Source organism: Macaca nemestrina, chromosome 10 (assembly GCF_043159975.1).
Source record: "Macaca nemestrina isolate mMacNem1 chromosome 10, mMacNem.hap1, whole genome shotgun sequence".
In the NCBI taxonomy this organism is placed as follows: Eukaryota; Metazoa; Chordata; class Mammalia; order Primates; family Cercopithecidae; genus Macaca; species Macaca nemestrina.
Window position 1 is genome coordinate 130,522,853 of NC_092134.1, and position 20,921 is coordinate 130,543,773.

General features: G+C 39.8%; 1 protein-coding gene across 2 annotated transcripts in view; it reads right to left on the minus strand.

Moving 5' to 3' along the window:
• Window positions 1–2,350: 2,350 nt before the first annotated feature.
• Window positions 2,351–20,921, minus strand: part of LOC105465902 (small integral membrane protein 10 like 1) — a 295,615-nt gene continuing 277,044 nt past the window's right edge. For both annotated transcript variants that reach the window (XM_071072209.1, XM_071072207.1), the window contains one exon: window positions 2,351–6,081. In XM_071072209.1, the coding sequence (XP_070928310.1) occupies window positions 6,069–6,081 (13 nt within the window). In that variant the 3' untranslated portion in view covers window positions 2,351–6,068. The remainder of the gene's footprint in view (window positions 6,082–20,921) is intronic.

Sequence of the window (20,921 nt, forward strand, 5' to 3'; positions counted from 1 at the left end):
GCTTCCCTAACTGCCCCCCACACTGGTCATCCCTAGTAGACAGACAACTCTGTCCTTTGGACTGTACACTGTATCCTGTCCTTAACCGTCTTTCTACCATATCACCAGAATCTCACCTGCCTTCATGTCCGCCTCCACAATATTGTGCTATTTTTCTATTTATAGCACCTGTTTTTAAAAAATAATTGGTGCTTAGTATAGTAGACCTGTATTAAATCAAAGTAAAACATTTGAAAAGTTTAACAATAAACGGATAGGTGGCAGCAGTGTCATGCTATTAAAAGTAACTTTTGCAGTTCTAAACGTTTTTAACCCTCATGAGCCAGCAGGTGGTGCTCTCTGACACCAAAGTGCTACTTCACAATGGATGCACAGTCTATCACAATTTTATGTGTGTGCAGATTTGTATTAAAACTGGAAAGCATGGACACCCAGACAGCTTACTGTCAATAAGACTGTACTATTCACTGTCTTCAACGAAAGTCAGCAATTCCAGGAAACTCGTGTCCAGAAAGATAAAAATTACAAGAAACTGTTGTTTGGTTCAGGAAATTCCCCAGAAAACAACCCTTGAGAAAATCAGACTGTTCAACTTTCCAGCTGATAGCGCTGAACAACCTTTTACTCCTCAGGACTCTTCAAAATCCTTGGTGTTTACGGATCCTTAATTACCACATCACGATCTTTACCAAATTCTGATCAACCTCAGGCCCCCACCTTGAAAGACCCACCTTAAATGTTATAAATATCCCAACTTTGGCATCTGGCTTTGAGACACTACTAAGAATCTAGATAGTGTGAACTCAAAATATCTGTCTCAGTCAATTTAGAAAGTTTTTTTCCCCAAGGTTAAGGATGTGCCTGTGACACAGCCTCAGGAAGTCCTGACAACATGTACCCAGAGTAGTCGGGGTACATCTTGCTTTTACAAATTTTAGGGAGAATGAGACATCAATCAATATATGGAAGATTTACATGGTTTGATCTGGAAGAGTGGGACAACTCGAAAGGTGAGGAGAGAAGAGGAGCTTCCAGGTCATAGGTAGGTTTAAACATATTCTGATTGGGAATTGGTTAAAATAGTTATGAAAGCAATGTCTGGGTTACTAGGAGGGGTTGTAGAGACCACGGTTTTATCATGAAGATGAAGCCTCCAGGTAGTAGGCTTTAAAGAAAAATAGATTGCAAGTTTTTCCTATCAGACTTAAGGTCTGTGTTGATGTTAATGAGGCATGTCCAACCTTCACTTCCTGTTATGGTCTGAGCCAGTCTTTCAGGTTAAAATTTAGCGTATCCTGGCCAGAGTTAGTCCATTCAGATCGTTGCCAGAGGCCTTCAAATTCTATTTTTGGTTTCCCACAGGGGTCTCCTACCCCTGCAATAACTTTACCTAAAAGTATCCTGTTAGGAGGCAGACTGCATAGCAGGAGGTGGGAAGCAGGCAAGTGAGCATTACTGACTGAGCTCCACCTCCTATCAGATCAGCAGCAGCTTGAGATTCTCACAGGAGTGCGAACCCTGTTGTGAACTGCGCATGTGAGGGATCTAGGTTGTGTGCTCCTTATGAGAATCTGATGTCTGATGATCTGAGGTGGAACAATTTCATCCCCAAACTATCCCCACCTGACCACCCCATCCAGAGAAAAGTTGTCTTCCATGAAACCCATCCCTTGTGCCAAAAAAGGTTGGGGACCACCAGTTCACAGTAGCCATCTCCCTATGGTGGTGAGCAATAAACTCAACTTTGCCTTATGAAGAGATTCTTTCACTGGTGTTTGGGAGAAGCCAGCATTTGACAATATATGTCAACTTAAACATACAAAAGTATTTTAGGGCTTTGCTACTCAGAGTGTGGGGTTGATTAAAAATACAGGGTCTTAGGCCCCATCTCAGTCCTGTAGAACCAGAATCCACATTTTCACAAGATGCCCAGGTGACTGTGTGCACATTGCAGGCTGTGGTCTTGGGCATTATTCTTCTAAAGAATGAGTGCAGGCTGGGCGCAGTGGCTCACACCTGTAATTCCAGCACTTTGGGAAGCCAAGGTGGGTGAATTACGAGGTCAGGAGTTCAAGAGCAGCCTGGTCAACATGTGAAACCCCGTTTCTACTAAAAATACGAAAAATTAGCTTGGTGTAGTGGTGAGCGCCTGTAATCCCAGCTACTCGAGAGGCTGAGGCAGGAGAATCACTTGAACCTCAGACGTGGAGGTTGCAGTGAGCCAAGATTGCTCCACTGCACTCCAGCCTGGGCGACAGAGCAAGACTCCGTCTCAAAAAAAAAAAAAAAAAAAAAAAAAAAGAAAAAAGAAAAAAAGGAATGAGTGTAGATGAAAGTTTAAACTTTAAGGAACAGTGGTTTTGTTCTTTTGTTTTTAGTCTGTTTATCTAGTTAGTATTAAGACCAACAGAATAGAAGAAAGATTTGGATTAAAATTTCTGCTTTATTTAAAAATTCTTCAGTTTTGTGACCTGCCTTAAGAGGATGAGTGGGTTTTTCAGGTATCTGGGGAAACATTTATTTGCTGAAATCCTTTAGATCATCAAAAACAAAAACAAAAACAAACCTGCTAGTTTTTCCTAGGAGGCACCTGTGAGGACACGGGCTTGTATTTCCTATATACATTTTAAATCCACAAGCATAGTGTACTCAATAATATCTAGAGAGCTGGTTGATATAAAGGTTTTCTAAAAATACATTAAATTTCGATCTTTTATTTATACCACACTTTCTTACACGTTATATTTGTTCCTTTTTTCAACGATGAGTCCCATTTGTCTTAATGATTTCTGCTGATATACCACACAGATGTAATGAAAAGAATACAGTATTTGCCTTCAGAAGACATGGATTAAAATCCCAGCTCTAGGCTAGGAGTGGTGGCTTATGCCTGTAAGCCCAGTGCTTTGGAAGGCTGAGGTGAGTGAATCGCTTGAGCCCAGGAACATGGTGAAACCTCATCTCTACAAAAAACACAAAAATTAGCTGGGCGTGGTGGTGCGTACTTGTAGTCCCACCTACACGGAAAGCCAAGCGGGGAGGGTCGCATGAATTGCAGTGAGCCAAGATCATGCTACTGTATTCCAGCCTGGGTGACAGAGCAAGGCACTAACAACAACAACAACAGCAGCAGCAGCAACAACAACAACAACAATGAAAATCCCAGCTCTGCTTCTTTCTGGCTATGTAACGTGGGCCTATCCCCTTAACCTCTCTGAGCCTCAGTTTTCTCATCCTAAATGGGGAAAATATTATCTATATAAAAGAACTGATTGTGGTATGAAAAGAAAGAGTTTATAATAAAACTTCTGTAAACCACATTTGCTTTTGTAGTCATTTCTCCTAAACCATCATGCTGCCATAGCACATATTACCAAGCAGTACAATGGAGGATATTAACGAATGAAATAATGCATCACCTATTAAGTCATTTAAATAGGAATAGAAGGGAGAGGCAAGAGTTTCTTGAGGCAATGACTTACCACTCCCAAATACTGTTTCTCATGGTGGTAAATGGCAACTTTGGAGGTATGGTAGGTATGTGGTTTGGCTCTGGGGTATCTTATATCACACCCCATATTGTCTACTTACCTCACTCTGCATCAGACAGGTTACATGTATTTCATTTAAAGTAGTAAATCAGAAAGTGCACTTATCTTTAGTTGAACTTCCTTTCATGTCAACCTCTTTAAAAACCACCTGACCCACTGCTTTTTGTTATTGCTTCTTAATGAGCTTGTTTCCCCCACCATGATTACCTCTGTACTTACACTAAGGCACTCCTACAGATTCTTCAACCTCTTTTCATGTGATGCAGAAAGACCAAAGGAGAGCCCTGAGCAAACTGTCCAGTTTAGTAGACTATCCAGAGGAATAACTGTGTTTATTTAGGGTGTTTCAGAGTTTGCTGCCCTGCCTATTGTAAGAGCTCTGAAACGATTAGAGCTTTACCTAAAATTATCCACACCTGGGTGTGACTCAGTCATAGAAAAACAACTGACCCAAGACTCAGAGAGTCTGAGTTTTGGTTCTTATTTTGTTTTGTTCTTACTGTGTTTTTATTTTGTTGCATGACAAACATGAAACCTCAGGTCTTGGGATAGATTTGGGTCCTGACTCAGTCAGTGATAATTTGTCTGACCTTGGGTGAGTTACTAAACTTCTCTGGGGCTAAATTTCTTCATCTAAGAGTGGATTAGATTCAGCAACATATTATAGTTCAAAGATTCTGGCTGGATGTTGTGGCTCACAACTGTAATCCCAGCATTCTGGGAGGCTGAGGTGGGAGGATCTCTTGAACCCAGAAGTTCAAGACTAGCCTGGGCAACATGGTAAAACCCTGTCTCTACGAAATATACGTAAATTAGTCAGGCATGTTGGACCATGCCTGTAATCCCAGCTACTCAGGAAGCTGAGGTGGGAGGATCGATTGAGCCCAGGAGTTTGAGGTTGCAGTGAACCATGATTACACCACTATACTCCAGCTTGGGCAACAGAGCAAGACCCTGTCTCAAAAAGATAAAGAAAAATAAAAAGTTTTTGCGGAATATGTCAAATGGGTACAGCCCAAGGTTGTTTCAAGGATCTACTTTTTAAAACCTTTTTGTAGAGATGGGTGTCTCACTATATTGCAAAGGCTGGTCTCAAACTCCTGGCCTCAAATGATCCTCCTTCCTTGGCCTCTCAAAGCACTGGGATTACAGGTGTGAGCTGCTATGCCTGGCCCCAACAAGGGTCTATCTATTGCCCCAGGAAACAGGTGATTGCTCCTAGACCCATTGGGGTGGTAGCTCTAGAGTAGCCATGAAGTGTGCAGGTGACTCGGGAAAGTAGAAGATGGTTCTAAAAGAGACCCAGGGACAATCAGCTGACAACACACTCTCCTCACCCCTGTGTTCCTCTGTGAATGCTCTCATTTTAATAACTAGATTGAGTAGTCTTCTCCTCTTCTCCACTTCCCAAATGAACCTTTGCTCTGCCACAAGATTTATCTTTGTGAAATGCAAATATGATCATATTGGTCCTCTCTTTTAAAAGGTTGATCGTTTATTGTTAATAGTTTGTGTGTGGCATGACACTTAATGCCTTCAGAATCTGCCCCAGTTTTACATTTACTCTTTGCCCTTTTCTGTATCTTCAAAGCATACCTTCAGAATGTCCACGTAGCACTCGTATGTGTCCTCTCAGCCTACCATGCATATCCTCCATGCTGTGACTGTTTATACAGGCTACTAACTGTATAGGAAACATAACTTCCTTACCGCTAGGTAAACTGTTTCTCATACTTCAAGTTCTAACTCAGTGATTATCTCCTGTAATCTCTTCATTCCCTCTGCAATTGATTACATTGCATTATAATTAAAAAAAATCATCTGAGCCCATTCAAATGATTTATTTTCAACAAACATGTAAGCTCAATAATGAGTAACTGAAGGGAATTTATCCAATAAGATGAAGATGGCATCTGTTCTCCTAAGGTTTACGTTTCAACCACAATTCCTGAAACATGGAATAGCCCACAACAAGAGCCATTGCTCCCACAACAAAGCCTTGGGCTGCTACACACATGTGGATCATGAATGAACATTTTAGTATTTCCCTTGCTCTTCAATTTATGTAATTGATATGCAACAATTGCTGAAAAGCCCACCATTCTAATGGGGACACTTGATACCATTTTAGTTTTTCAGGTAAGTTTGGATCCTTGATCTTTTTTATATGAAGAAAGAGCAACACCTGTGCTGGCTGAAATAGTGATTGCCTGGAGAATCTTCCAAGAGTGACAAAACTCTTAACTATCCAACCAACTTCTTGTGGTTGTTTTTATACCTCAACCCCCAACCAGCAGACGAGCTTCAGGAAAGGCAGGTTCTTGGTTTTATTCTTCTTTATTTCCTCTGTAGTGCCTAGCACACTTCCTTGAACATGGTAGTGCTTAATCAGTCAGTGCTTGGTAAATAAACACATCCTCTCCAAAGCAAAGTAGGAGGATAGGTCCTTTCACCCTCTCTTGATACATCTGGAAGACTCTTCTTACATCAATTATTTTTGAAGTTTGCCCTCCATGTTTATTTTGTCAATCTAAAAAAAAAAATAACAGAAAGAGAGGCTCTACAAATAAGTGAATTTTTGGGGGAATGAGCAGAAGGATTATAATCCAGGGCAGGCAGGCTGTGTTGAATCATGGGCATTTAAGTATTTCATTGGTAGGCAAATTAGGATGAAAACAATAGGGCCAGCAGGCATTAAGGATGGCTTTCTCAAGTGCAAGAGTTGGGAGAACAGAGTCGGGGTGGTGGAGAAGACTACAGGATTGTGGTGAATCAAGGAGTAGTGGATGGAGTCACCATGAACATTCATCTCAGGCCTTTTATTTGCAAAGGTGGTCCAAGAGGAGAGAACCCTTTAATGTTATCTGAGACTTGATGTTATCTCCAAGTGAGATTTATCCATATAATTCCAGGTCTATGCTAATGGGATTGAAGATGTCCAACACAAGACTTTAAAATTGCATATATATATGTATATATATATAAAGTTGAACAGTAGCCAATATTAAACTATATTATCTAGGGTTTTGTACATAGAAGGTAAAACTATCAAGAAAACATTAAAAAGCAAAATAAAACAAAACCAAAGTGAGGATAGCAGTAATACTTCTAGCAACTTCTGAGGTGATAATATTCCATTTCTTGATCTGATAGTCACTATACAGGTGTTTGCTACATAATTTCTTATCAAAATTGAATATATATGTTTTATACATGCTTCTGTTATATTGTACAATAAATGATTTTTAAAATTCAACGTGTGTTTTGTATATTAAAATTTTAATTTGGGCCGGGTGCAGTGGTTTATGTCTGTAATCCAAGCACTTTGGGAGATTGAGGCAGGTAGATTGCTGGAGTCCAAGAGTTCAAGACCAGCTTGGGCAACATGGCAAAACCCCGTCTCTACAAAAAATAAGAAAATTAGGCCGGTATGGTGGTGTGCACCTGGGGTTCCAGATACCTGAGAAGCTGAGGCAGGAGGATCACTTGAGTCAGGGAGGATAAGGCTGCAGTGAGTTATGTTTGTATCACTGTACTGTAGCCTGGTGACAGAGCCAGATGCTATCTCAAAAAAATTGATTTGTGTGTTTTTTTAGCCTAGGTTTAATATTCACCAAATAATACATAAAAGTTATTTTTGTGTATAAGTTAAACATCATTAGAATCTGCTAAGTGAGATATAAAGAGAAAAATAATCAAAGAAAATAGGGTCTGGAGGCCAAGTAGGCAGTTAAATGAAGAAAGTGGGATGAAGTGATAAGAATAGAGTGGAGAGTCTGGTCTTAAACACGAAGACTGTATGCCTAGAACGCTTTTGTATACTTGCTGGCCCTGGGCTGGTGGCTGGGTCAGGGCAGCTCTAACCCCACGGGCAGGCACACACAAGGAGAAATTGGTGCAGGTTAAAGAGAATTATCTGGGTAGAAAAGAAGGAATGACAAGGACATTCTCATGCTGTGTTTCTCAGGCTTTTCTTTGACTGTAGATCAAAGCATCTCAGTTTTGCTTCGATCTCTCAATCAGAAATAGCAGTAAGAATTCCTTTAGCCTTCTCACAGCTCTGGTCTAAGTGTCTAGAGGCTGCCTCTGACCATCTCTGGAGTTAAGGTACTCAAATACTCACTATCGTGTTAAAGACAGTTATAGACCCTGCACTTACATATTATAATCACTAATTCCTTATGGTCTTTTGATTCACATTTATTTTTGAAGGATGAGTTTTTCTGTGACAGTCACAAAAATTCCAGATTTAGACTCTTCAGTTTGGGATCACCACTCCATAATATAATATCAGACATCACCTAAAGGTAAGTGCTCTGGGCTACGTTGCAAAGCACAGGGAAGGTGATGTTTTGAGGCTTGCTACACAATGTAGAGAGACTCCATTCTTCTCGCTTTAGCCCTTGCCTATTCTTGTCTGGCTGTTACCACTCACTCACTCACTCACTCATTGCACAAATAATTTCAACACCACGATATTTCAAGATTCTTGTTAGGCACAAGTCTCCTGAGTATTTGTGGACAACTCCTGAAAGTCATCAAGTCATCAAAATTTGAGGGATAATTGTATCTTGGTGCAGCCTCAAGGCCCATGCTGGACAATATTAAATACATTTAGGGGAAAGATAGGTCTTTTTCAAATTTTATTTTATTTTATTATTATTATTATACTTTAAGTTGTAGGGTACATGTGCAAATTGTGCAGGTTTGTTACATATGTATACACGTGCCATCTTGGTGTGCTGCACCCATTAACTCGTCATTTACATTAGGTATATCCCCTAATGCTATCCACCCCACAAAAGGACCCAGTGTGTGATGTTCCCCTTCCTGTGTCCAAGTGATCTCATTGTTCAATTCCCACCTATGAGTGAGAATATGCAGTATTTGGTTTTCTGTTCTTGCGATAGTTTGCTGAGAATGATGGTTTCCAGCTGCACCCATGTCCCTACAAAGGACACGAACTCATCCTTTTTTATGGCTGCATAGTATTCCATGGTGTATATGTGCCACATTTTCTTAATCCAGTCTGTCACTGATGGACATTTGGGTTGATTTCAAGTCTTTGCTGTTGTGAACAGTGCTGCAATAAACATACGTGTTCATGTGTCTTTATAGCAGCATGACTTATAATCCTTTGGGTATATACCCAGTAATGGGATGACTGGGTCAAATGGTATTTCTAGTTCTAGATCCTTGAGGAATCGCCACACTGTTTTCCACAATGGTTGAACTAGTTTGCAGTCCCACCAACAGTGTAAAAGTGTTCCTATTTCTCCACATCCTCTCCAGCACCTGTTGTTTCCTGATTTTTTAATAACTGCCATTCTAATTGGTGTGAGATGGTATCTCATTGTGGTTTTGATTTGCATTTCTCTGATGGCCAGTGATGATGAGCATTTTTTCATGGGTCTGTTGGCTGTATGAATGTCTTCTTTTGAGAAGTGTCTGTTCATATCCTTTACCCAGTTTTTGATGGGATTGTTTGTTTTTTTCTTGTAAATTTGATTGAGTTCTTTATAGGTTCTGGATATTAGCCCTTTGTGAGATGAGTAGATTGCAACAATTTTCTCCCATTCTGTAGGTTGCCTGTTCACTCTGATGGTAGTTTCTTTTGCTGTGCAGAAGCTCTTTAGTTTAATTAGATCCCATTTGTCAATTTTGGCTTTTGTTGCTGTTGCTTTTGGTGTTTTAGACATGAAGCCCTTGCCCATGCCTATGTCTTGAATGGTATTACCTAGGTTTTCTTCTAGGGTTTTTATGGTTTTAGGTGTAACATTTAAGTCTCTAATCCATCTTGAATTAATTTTCGTATAAGGAGTAAGGGAAGAATCCAATTTCAGCTTTCTACTTATGGCTAGTCAATTTTCCCAACACCATTTATTAAATAGGGAATCCTTTCCCCATTTCTTGTTTTTGTCAGGTTTGTCAAAGATCAGATGGTTGTAGATGTGTGGTATTATTTCTGAGGACTCTGTTCTGTTCCATTGGTCTATATCTCTGTTTTGGTACCAGTACCATGCTGTTTTGGTTACTGTAGGCTTGTAGTATAGTTTGAAGTCAGGTAGCGTGTTGCCTCCAGCTTTGTTCTTTTGACTTAGGATTGTCTGAAGTCGATTAATATTGCTGTTTTAGTTATTACTATTATGGCTAAAAGAGATAGAAAGGCTTACTGAGGAATGTGTTACCAGTGAGAGCTAGTGGTGAGCTGGTAGAAATCTATACTTGAAATAATGAAGGCCAGAAGTGGTGGCTCATGCCTGCAGTCTTAGCACTTTGGGAGGCCAAGGCAGGCAGATTGTTTGAGCCCAGGATTTTGAGACCAGCCTGGGCAACATAGTGAGACCCCATCTCTAAAAAAAAATAAAAAAGAAATAATGACCAAGGAAGATGATTCCTGCCATAAATGCAGTGGATTATGGGTTATTTATTTTTTTATTTATTTTGAGACAAGGTCTTACTCTGTTGCTCAGACTGGAGTGCAGTGGTGTGATCACAGCTCACTGCAGCCTCGACCTCACTGGCTCAATAGATCCTCCCACCTCAGCCTCCCTAGTAGCTGAAACTACAGGCACGTGCCACCCATGCCTGGCTAATTTTTGTATTTTTTTGTGGAGACAGGTTTTGTCATGTTGACCAGTCTGGTCTTGGACTCCTGGGCTCAAGTGATCTGCCCACCTTGGTCTCTTAAAGTGCTGGGATTACAGGCATGAGCCACCACACCCAGTCTGGGTTCTTTTTAAATAATGATATCCATGGGTACATTTCACATTGCTGTTTTTGCTCTGAGTCTTTTATAGTCCTTCTCGAACTTGGATTCCTTAGATTCTTCCTTATTTCCTCACATGTTTGTTTCTGCTTTCTGTTGCTTCCTTTGTAAGGTTCTTTCGCCACCCTCTCTGACTTGTTATTCCCCCACCCTTTGTGAGCTCATTTATCTTCTAGCTTCACTTTGCATTCTGCAAGCTTACCTAAAAGTACTTACTGAAAAATGCTTACTGAATAAGTTAATCAGCAACTGCCTTAATATTTGCTTCCTGTTGTTGTCTGTATTGTTTTGGATCTTAGTCCTTTGTGTTAATGTTTAACTACTTGCTCATCCACAAGGATTGTTTGTGTCTAACCCTTCCCTGTGGTTCCAGGATTGGAAAATCATCTGCGAGTATTTTCCTTTTTGACACACCTGTGTGCCTTTCAGGATCCATCTGGGTTCTGGGGCTCATCCCCCACCAACACACTCAGTCCCTGTGCCTCTTCATTGCTTTTCTTTTCTTTTCAGTGCCTGTGCTGTGCTATGTGTTCTTTACTACTTTGGCCTACTTGTCAGTCTCTTCCTCTACAATGGGATGCTTCATTAGGGCCAGAAACTTTGTTTTGGAAAGTTTGTGCCCTAGCACCTAGAACAGTGCTTGGTTTATCTCACAGGTACTCAAAAGATATTTGTTGAACAAATTGAGTCTGGTAAATTCATATTTGCCTCATGAAACTTTCTCTCTGGTGGCCCTTAATTTTAGTCCTCCTATATTGAGAGAAGACCAGGTAGCAGTAAATGAAGAAAATAAACCAAAGCCATTTCCATGCCACCTCAGGGCCTTTGCACTGCTGTTCCTGCTGCCTGGAACATTCTTTCTCCAGACAGCATCTGTCTTTCTCCCTCACTTTGTTGAAAACCTTTCTCAGGGAGACCTTCTTGGAGCCCTCATATAAAATAGCATGACCCCTAGATTCCTCTGGACCTACCACATCAGCACGATCAATAACTCTTCCTTGATGGTTTTTCCATACTACTGACCCTATCAATTTTTTTTTTTTGGAAAAAAAAAGAACTCACTCTGTTGCCCAGGCTGGTCTCGAACTCCTGGGCTCAAGCGATCCTCCCACCTTGGCTTCCCAAAGTGCTGAGATTACAGGCATGAGCCACCGTGCCTGGCCCCATACTACTAATCCTATATAATTTATTATATTTGTTTATTTTTTATGTCTCTCTTCCTTCACTATGATAGCAGGAACTTCGCCTATTTTATTTCCTACTAGTGCTTAGAACAATGCCTGATACCATACATATTTGTTAAATGAGTTAATATACATGTCAGAACACGTAACAAGGAGGGCAACATCTATATTTTCTTAAAAATATTTACCCCCTTTAAAGGCAAGTTATGCTCACTCAAAACAATTATTACTAAAATACGTGAGAAAGCTACTTTGTTTCATCCTCTTATCTTCCAGCCTAATTTACCACGAATTTTTCCCTTTACCTTCTTCTTTGCCTTCTAATGACTTTATTTAGCAGTGTTTTTATTTTCCTATCATCTTTACCCTCTCTATCGCCTATTTCCTCAAGTCAGAACAACACATTTTAAAGCCAAAACATAACCTGAACAGCAAACTGGGTTTTGCCAGGACTTATGTGTTCCTAGAGTATTATTTACAACTACAGAATACATTTTATATTTTTCTACGTCTGTGGTTTTTTTTCTAGTTCTGTTGTTCTTTTAATTTTATTTATTCTTATAATTTTAATTAAAGGTCATGGTCATAATGATCTTGAATTGTCTCCGATATTTTCTACTTGCTTTTTTTTGTTTGTTTTTTGCAAATCCTTCCATTAATTTTAATTTTTATTTTTGACAGAGTATCGCTCTGTCACCCAGGCTGGAGTGCCGTGGCACAGTCACAGCTCACTGCTTCCTGGACCTCCTGGGCTCAGGTGATCCTCCTGCCTCAGGCTTCCGAGTAGGTGGGACCACAGGCATGCACCACCATGCCCGGCTACTTTTTAAATTATTTATAGAGACATGTTGTCCAGGTTGGCCTTGAACTCTTGAACTCAAGTGATCCTCCTGCCTCAGCTTCCCAAAGTGCCAGGATTACAGGTTTGGGCCATTGTTCCAGGCCCATTGAATTATTAAACTGTTCATTTCTCTTCAATCCCAGCAAGAGCTCAATACAATTTTTTTTTTTTGTTACTGTGATGGCTGTATTTAATGTGATTCCAAGTTACTTCTCATTTATCATCTTCCTCCTTTTGCTTTACTTTATCCTTAACTTGTTTTAAAAATCTTTTATTTGGCCTTATATAAAATGACTTCCACCCATCCAGCTGTCTGTCCCAGTGAAATTTGGGACATAGTGACTGTCCCAATGAAATTTAGTGGATAATCTATCAAATCTCTTCCTCCCTTAAGAAGACTTGAAAGTGAGAGAAGGACCAGGGCTTGGTTTTTGCCTTACCTTAGCATGGCTGCCCTCCAGGTACTTCACTGCTTTGTTTCTCAGTGCATTTCCCAGAAGACTGCCCACCATGAGTAAGGCAACTGGTAGCCTCTTACGCCTGCTCCAAGGGAGTTGCACCAACCAATGTAAGTCAGGTAACTCAGTTGTTCTTTAGGCCCTGTAAACTCTGCTTTTTGCTGTTCCCTCTGCCCTGGCCAGCTAACTATTCCTCTTCAGCATCTCAGTAATGCTTGTTTGGCATTTCCAAGATGTTCGTGTCAGAGGGACAGCCTGGTTTCCTGGCTGCTAGCTTTCTCGTTCACTTGATTGTCAAGGAAGTCTTCATAAGTCCCATCTCACCTGGGGCTGGCTGAGCTTTTTTGTCTGTTTCCCACACCACTAATTATTTCATTCTTATCTGAAATGTTTCTCTGAGCATCTGTAATGTATTACACACAGACTCTGATTAAATAAAGACTGCGAGGATTATGTTGGGGAGAAAACGTCTTGGAAGAAGAGTAGGGATAACTCAATTAGAAAATATTACCATTAAGTTTGCCATGGAAGTTGTCTCACCTTTGCAGTGGGATCACAGTAGGGGAGGCTGTGAGGATTTGTTTGCCTTCCAAGCCACAGAAAACTCAAGAAGCTTGCGACCATGAAGAATAGTAAGTAATTGCATCTGTTCCCCCATGGAAATTAGCATAACAATTCTTTAAAAGAAAAGTGTTATTTTGCTTCCTTCCCCTGAAAAAAACTAGCATAAAGTCAGTGGCAAAATCTAGAATGGAGTCCAAGTCCTGAATGTACTCGGATTGTTGGTGAGTACCTGACTGCTTTGCTGATGAGCGTCTCTGACCTCTGTCCTTGGATAGGTGGAGACCTGAGAGGTGGAACCTGCTATGATAGACAGAGATAAAGTTGTTGTGGGCATTTCCCAGGACTTTTTTATTTAAATTTAACTTTTATTTTGAGTTCAGGGTACATGTGCAGGTTTGTTTTATAGATTGTTTCATCACCCAGGTATTAAGCCTAGTACCCATTAGTTCTTTTTCCTGATCTCCCTCCTCCCACCTTCAACCTCCGATAGGCCCCAGTGTGTATTGCTCCCCTCTATGTGTCCATGTGTTCTCTCCATTTAGCTCCCACTGGTAAGTGAGAACATATGGTATTTGGTTTTCTATTCCTGCATTAGTTTGCTGAGGATAATGGCCTCCAGCTCTGTCCATGTTCCTGCAAAGGACATGATCTTGTTCTTTTTAATGACTACATAGTATTCCATGGTGTATATGTACCACATTTTCTTTATCTACTCTACTACTGATGAGCATTTAGGTTGATTCCATGTCTGCTATAGTGAATAGTGCTGCAAAGAACTTATAAGTGCACGTGTCTTTATAATAGCACAATTTATATTTCTTTGGGAATATACCCAGCATTGGGGTTGCTAGGTTGAATGGTATTTTTGTTTTTAGGTCTTTGAGGAATTGCCACACTGTCTTCCACAATGGTTGAACTAATTTACGCTCCCACGAACAGTCTATAAGCATTCCTCTTACTCCACAATCTCGCCAACATCTGTTATTTTTTCCTTTTCATGATAGCCATTCTGTCTAGTGTGAGATGTTATCTCATTGTCGTTTTGATTTGCATTTCTCTAATGATTAGTGATGTTGAGCTATTTTTAATACGATTGTTGGTGACATGTATGCCTTCTGTTGAAAAGTGTCTGTTCATGTCCTTTGCCCACTTTTTAATGGGTGATTTGCTTAAGTTCCTTATAGAAGCTGGACATTAGACTTTTGTCAGATGCATAGTTTGCAAAAATTTTCTTCCATTATGTAGGTTGTCTGTTGACCCTGTTGATAGTTTCCTTTGCTGTGCAGAAGCTCTTTAGTTAAGTTAAATCCCGTTTGTCAATTTTTGCTTTTGTTGCAATTGCTTTTGGGGTCTTCGTCATGGAATCTTTGCTTGTTTCTGTGTCCAGGATGGTATTGCCTAGATTGTATTCCAGGGTTTTTATAGTTTTGGGTTTTACATTTAAGTATTTAATCCCTCTTGAGTTCATTTTTGTATATGGTGTAAGGAAGAGGTTCAGTTTTAATCTTCTGCATATGGCTAACCAGTTATCCCAGCATCATTTATTGAATAGAGAATCTTTTTCCCATTGCTTGTTTTTGTCAGGTTTGTTGAAGATCAGATAGTGAAGGAACATAACTCAAAATAATAAGAGCCATCTATGACAAGCCACAGCCAACATCACACTAAATGGGCAAAAACTAGAAGTGTTCCCCTTGAAAACCAGCACAAGACAAGACAAGGATGCCCTCTCTCATTACTCCTACTCAATGTAATATTGGAAGTCCTGGCCAGGGCAATCAGGCAAGAGAAAGAAATAAAGAGTATTAAAATAGGAAGAGAGGAAATCAAACAATTCCTGTTTGCAGATAACATGATACTATATCTACAAAACTCCATAGTCTCAGCCCAAAAGCTTTTGAAGCAGTGAACAACTTCTGCAGTCTCAGGATACAAAATCAATGTGCAAAAATCACTAGCATTCTTATACACCAACAACAGTCAAACCAAGAGCCAAATCAGGAATGCAATCCCATTCACAATTGCCACAAAAATAACAAAACACTTAGGAATACAGTTAACCAGGGAAGTGAAAGATCTCTACAAGGAGAACTACAAAACACTGCTCAAGGAAATCCAAGAGGACACAAATGGAAAAACATTCCATGCTTGTGGATAGGAAGAATCAATATTGTTAAAGCAGTTATACTGTCCAGAGCAATTTATAGATTTAATGCTGTTCCTTTTAAACTACCATTGGCATTCTTTTTTTTTTTTTGAAAGGAAAAAGTAAATGGTCTTTATTTGCAAATTATCTATGTAGAAAATCCTATGGAATATATAATACAGTGATTAGAACTAATAAATGAGTTTGGCAATGCTGCAGATAGAAGATCAGTCTAAATATTCAATTGTATTTCTATGTACCAACAACAAAGTATTGGAGATTAAAATTTAAAATATAATACTATTTACAGTGACTTCAGAAATGTGAAATACTTGGGAACAAATCTGATAAGATTACAAAATATAGATGAGATAAAATTTAAAGAGCTAAATAAATGGAGAGATATACTGTGTTTACGAGCTGAAAACTAAACAGTATTTAGATGTCAATTGTCCTCCAAGGTGTAGTTCTTACAGGTAGCAGAACTAGAAAAAACTTAAAATTCATATGGAACCAAAGAAGGGCCTGAATAGCGGGCCTGAGAAGCCAAAGCAATCCTAAGCAAAAAGAACAAAGCTAGAGGCATCACACGACCCAACTTCAAACTATGCTACAGGGCTACAGTAACCAAAACGGATACAAAAATAGACACATAAACCACTAGAACAGAATAGAGAGCCCAGAAATAAGACCACACACCTACAATCAAAGACTCCTAAATCAAAGAGAGATAAACAGAAAATGTGCTCATGTATACATTCTTGTTTAGTCTTCTTTAGCTTGCTTGGATACCTCACTTGATTGCTGCCCTTAATTGTTTGTTGTTTTTGCTTTTTTTTTTTTTTTTTTTTTTTTTTTGTAAGGAGACATAGTCTTGCTCTGTTACCTAAACTGGAGTGCAGTGGCCCAATCATGGCTCACTGTAGCCTCAAACTCCTGTAATCAAGCCATCCTCCCACCTGAGCCTCCTGAATAGCTGGGGCTACAGGCACACACCACTAAGCCTGGCTAATTTTTGAATTTTTTGTAGAGATGGGATCCCACTCTGTTGCCTGGACTGGTCTCAAATTCCCAGCCTCAAGTGATCCTCCTTTTGCCTCCCCAAATGCTGGGATCACAGGCATTGAACCACTGCACCCAGCTCCTTAATATATACTTTTTAAATGAATGGTAATTCTTCTAAATGAGAAGGAAACGTGAAAACCTCTGGAAACAGAACAAAATTCTGTACCATGACAATGTTCTATACCAGTACTAAGAATGATTATTTCTATAGTGTTCTATTTAAATATCAATAATAATAAGGATAAATTAGGATAATGGCAATCAGTTTGGTCTGTGGATAAAACAGGACCACAAGAATGGTTTTAGGAGAGTGATTCAGATTGTGTTCGTGCTAGCAAAGTCCCAAATGTCTCAGTTATTTCTATATACTTTTCTGTTTTTCTGAGGAAACTCTCATTCTTGACAAGGGAAATTAGACTGAACAGGGAGCAGGAAAGAGGGATCTATTCCATAATGTAGAAGTCTGGGCAACATAGTGAGACCCTGTGCATTAGTCCGTTCTTGCACTGCTGTAAAGAACTACCTGAGACTGGGTAACTCATAAAGAAAAGAGGTTTAATTGACTAAACCCCTAAAGGATGTACGGGAGGCATGGCTGGGGGAGGAGGGCTCAGGAAACTTACAATCATGGTGGAAGGTGAAGGGGAAGCAAGCACGTCTTCATATGGCGACAGGAGAGAGAGAGAGCAAAGGGGGAAGTGCTACTCACTTTTAATCAATCAAACCTCTGAGAACTTCATCATGAGAACAGCAAGGAAGAAGTTCGTCCCCATGATTCAATCACCTCCCACCAGGCCCCTCTTTCAACACATGAGGATTACAATTCAACATGAAATTTGGGTGGGGACAGAGAGCCAAACAATATCACACTGTCTCAAAAAACAAAAAAAAAAAAACAAAAAAAAAACCCTTAAAACTAAATAAAATTAAAAATTCAAATGCTCAATAACCACATGTGACTGGTGGCTATGATATTAGACAGCAGTTACAGAGCATTTACATCACTGTGGTGGTGACTGAAAATTGTAGGTGTGCCGTTTCCTGTCTCAGGATGAGAGAGATAGGAGGGACTTATCACAGACATTGACCTGACTGCTTAAATGCTCAGTGTCTTTCTTACATTTGCTTTATGCCTTTTTAAATGTCTTCAGCATTGTCCACAGACTGGGGGACACCAGCAGATAGTTCAGGGAAATTTTGGAACAGGATTCCAGTCAGAAATTCACTGGTGATTTGACGGAATTATTTGGTGAAGAATCCAGAAAAGAATCCACTGGAAAAGCCAAAGAGAAAAAGCAGTCAGGAGAATATCTCAGGTTCAACCTAGTGAGGACTGCGATTGGAAAGGCAATTCTGATTAGAATTGGGAATATGACATCTAGCAGCCTATTTGGAAATTCAATGGACAGGAAGTGGAGAATGGAACCAGAAGAAGTTTGGCAATTTCTCTTTTGATGACCATTTTGGGGGTCTGGGGTTTTCTCTCTATTTTCAGTATAGTTTTTCTTTTCAGACTCTCCCTACCATCTTTTTGTGAGATTATAGTGTCATTATTGTTCCCTTGGGCTCTGCTCCAGTTCAGGGCTCTTCCTGATCAGGGAACAGCTGGAAAATGTGCTCTTTATTCTGCCCTTTCTTGTGGTCTTTGGATCTGAGAAAGGGCCACTATGGCAGCACTATATAACTCAAGGTACCTCATGTGGCAGGTAGGGTGAGTGGGATGTATTAAAGGAGGATATGGTCAGCAGGTCCAGAATCTGTTGTCATTCTCTGGGTTGTCTAATCATGTGAGATCCCAGTGCCTCAGTGGACACATGGGGACTTATGATCACATCATTATGTAAAACAAAGATAAAATTCAAAGCCTCCTCGTCACCATCTGAATGGACTTCTTCCTTGGCCATGACATTCTAAATTTAATCTGAAAAACTGGTTCAGGCCATGAAGGAAAGTGGGGCTTGGACATGCCTCATTATACCCCTGACTGACATCAACACAGACCTTAAGTCTGATATGAAATATATACAGTCTATTCTCTCTAAAGCCTCCTACTTGGAGGCTTCATCTGCACGACAAAACCTAGGTCTCCATAACCCCCTCCTTTTTTTAAAATTATACTTTAAGTTCTAGGGTACATGTGCACAACATGCAGGTTTGTTACATATGCATACATGTGCCATGTTGGTGTGCTGCACCCATCAACTCGTCAGCACCCATCAACTCGTCATTTATATCAGTTATAACTCCCAAAGCCATCCCTCCCCCTTCCGCCTCCCTATAATAGGCCCCGGTGTGTGATGTTCCCCTTCCCATGTCCAAGTGATCTCATTGTTCAATTCCCACATATGAGTGAGAACATGCAGTGTTTGGTTTTCTGTCCTTGTGATAGTTTGCTGAGAATGATGGTTTCCAGTTGCACCCATGTCCCTACAAAGGACACGAACTCATCCTTTTTTATGGCTGCATAGTATTCCATGGTGTATATGTGCCACATTTTCTTAATCCAGTCTGTCACTGATGGACATTTGGGTTGATTCCAAGTCTTTGCTATTGCGAATAGTGCCACAATAAGCATACGTGTGCATGTGTCTTTATAGCAGCATGATTTATAATCCTTTGCATAACCCCTTTTTGTAACCCAAACATTTCTTTTCACTGAAAATAACTCTTTCAACCATTTGCCAATCATAATATTTTAAATCTACCTATGACCTGAAAGCACTCCCACCTTCGAGTTGTCCCGCCCTTCCAGATGGAACCTGTGTAAATCTTACATGTATTGATTGATGTATTTGTTTTGTCTCCCTAAAATGTGTAAAAACAAGCTGTACCCCAGTCACGCTGGGCATATGTCATCAGGACCTCCGGAGGCAGTATCACAGGTGCATCCTTAACCTTGGCAAAATAAACTTTCTAACTTGATTGAGACTTGTCTCAGACACTTTTTGGTTTACTATTACTCATCTCATGAGTGTTCTACCCCATCTGGGGTCTCCTGGTTTTTGTTTTTATTAAGCTTTGAAAATGTGCTGTGTTCCAGACCTATGGCTAGCTTCTGGGGAGACACAGAGGAGTCAGGCTGAGCTTCTTATTTAGGTGTTTATAGCCTAGTATTCTATGACTCTATAGTACACGCTGTTGTAGCAAAGTATTTTTGGAATGTCATAACTGGTTTCTCCTCTGATGATGCTTTCTTTAGTGATGGGTCTAGCTGTTTTGGCCCTCTTCAAGTGAAACAGCTGTATTTTGTTATATGTCTTATTCCAGAGGTTTCTGGCTTTAAGATGGAATCAGCCAATTCTATACTTTACCTGGAAGTTTATTTTTCCATGTCTGCCATAATTCTTAGATATCCAATTTTCTGATTTTTTTTCTACTCCTTCCTCCCTCATTTTCACATAAAGGCCATTGGTATATTAGCTACTGAAATGAAGAGGGATAATTATACATTCTTTGACCCTATTACTGTAACTACAGTTTTTTCCACTGTGAGCTCATTGTCTAAAATTCTTTGACTAATAAAGAAAGATTTCAGATCAACTGATTGTGCCTTTATTTAGGGCTGTGGTGATGATATCTTGATATCACATGCTTTAGGGTTGCTCTAAATCCAGTTCCTGCTATGCATTTAATGTGGAGATGGAAGAATTTACTTTTAATGTCTTCGACACCTCAAAGAGAGCAGAAAAGCTCCTCCCACAGAAATTGATAATGTTCTGTGGTGAAAAGAAGACTGGGTTTAGAGTCAGATTTTAGTTCCAACTCTTCTATATGTCCTTGGTAGATGATGATGGTGATATTAATAATATCAGCAATTTATTGAGTACTTGCTAAACACTCAGTACTTACTAACTTCAGGGATGTTCCTAATCTTTACCACAGCCCCTTCAGGTTGGTTTTATGCTCATATCACATATGGAGAAAATGAGGCATAGAGGCATTAAGAAATTTGCCTAGAGGTCAGACAATTTTACCTAACCTTTCTGAACTTCATTTTTCTTCTCATTAAAATGAAGGTATTGGGCTGGCCTCTACATTTAGTTCTATTCTAATGATCTTAAGTTTATTGATCTTAAGATCAAAAACTTAAGAGTTTTTAACTTCTATAAGCCTGGGGTTTTACAGATAGGGACCCCACCATGACAATTTTAGGGTGTGTTGGTTTCAGGTGGTAATAATGAAAAGTAAGGTCAGGTGTCCTGGAAATCTGCGTTTATCAGGACTCCAGAAACTTTCCTTTCGGACTCCCTGTTTTTCTTGGTTTTTGTTTTTGTTTTTTGGGGCATGAAAATGCCATCAACTGAGACAATGAAGCCAATATTTGTTCCTTAAAAACATATCAG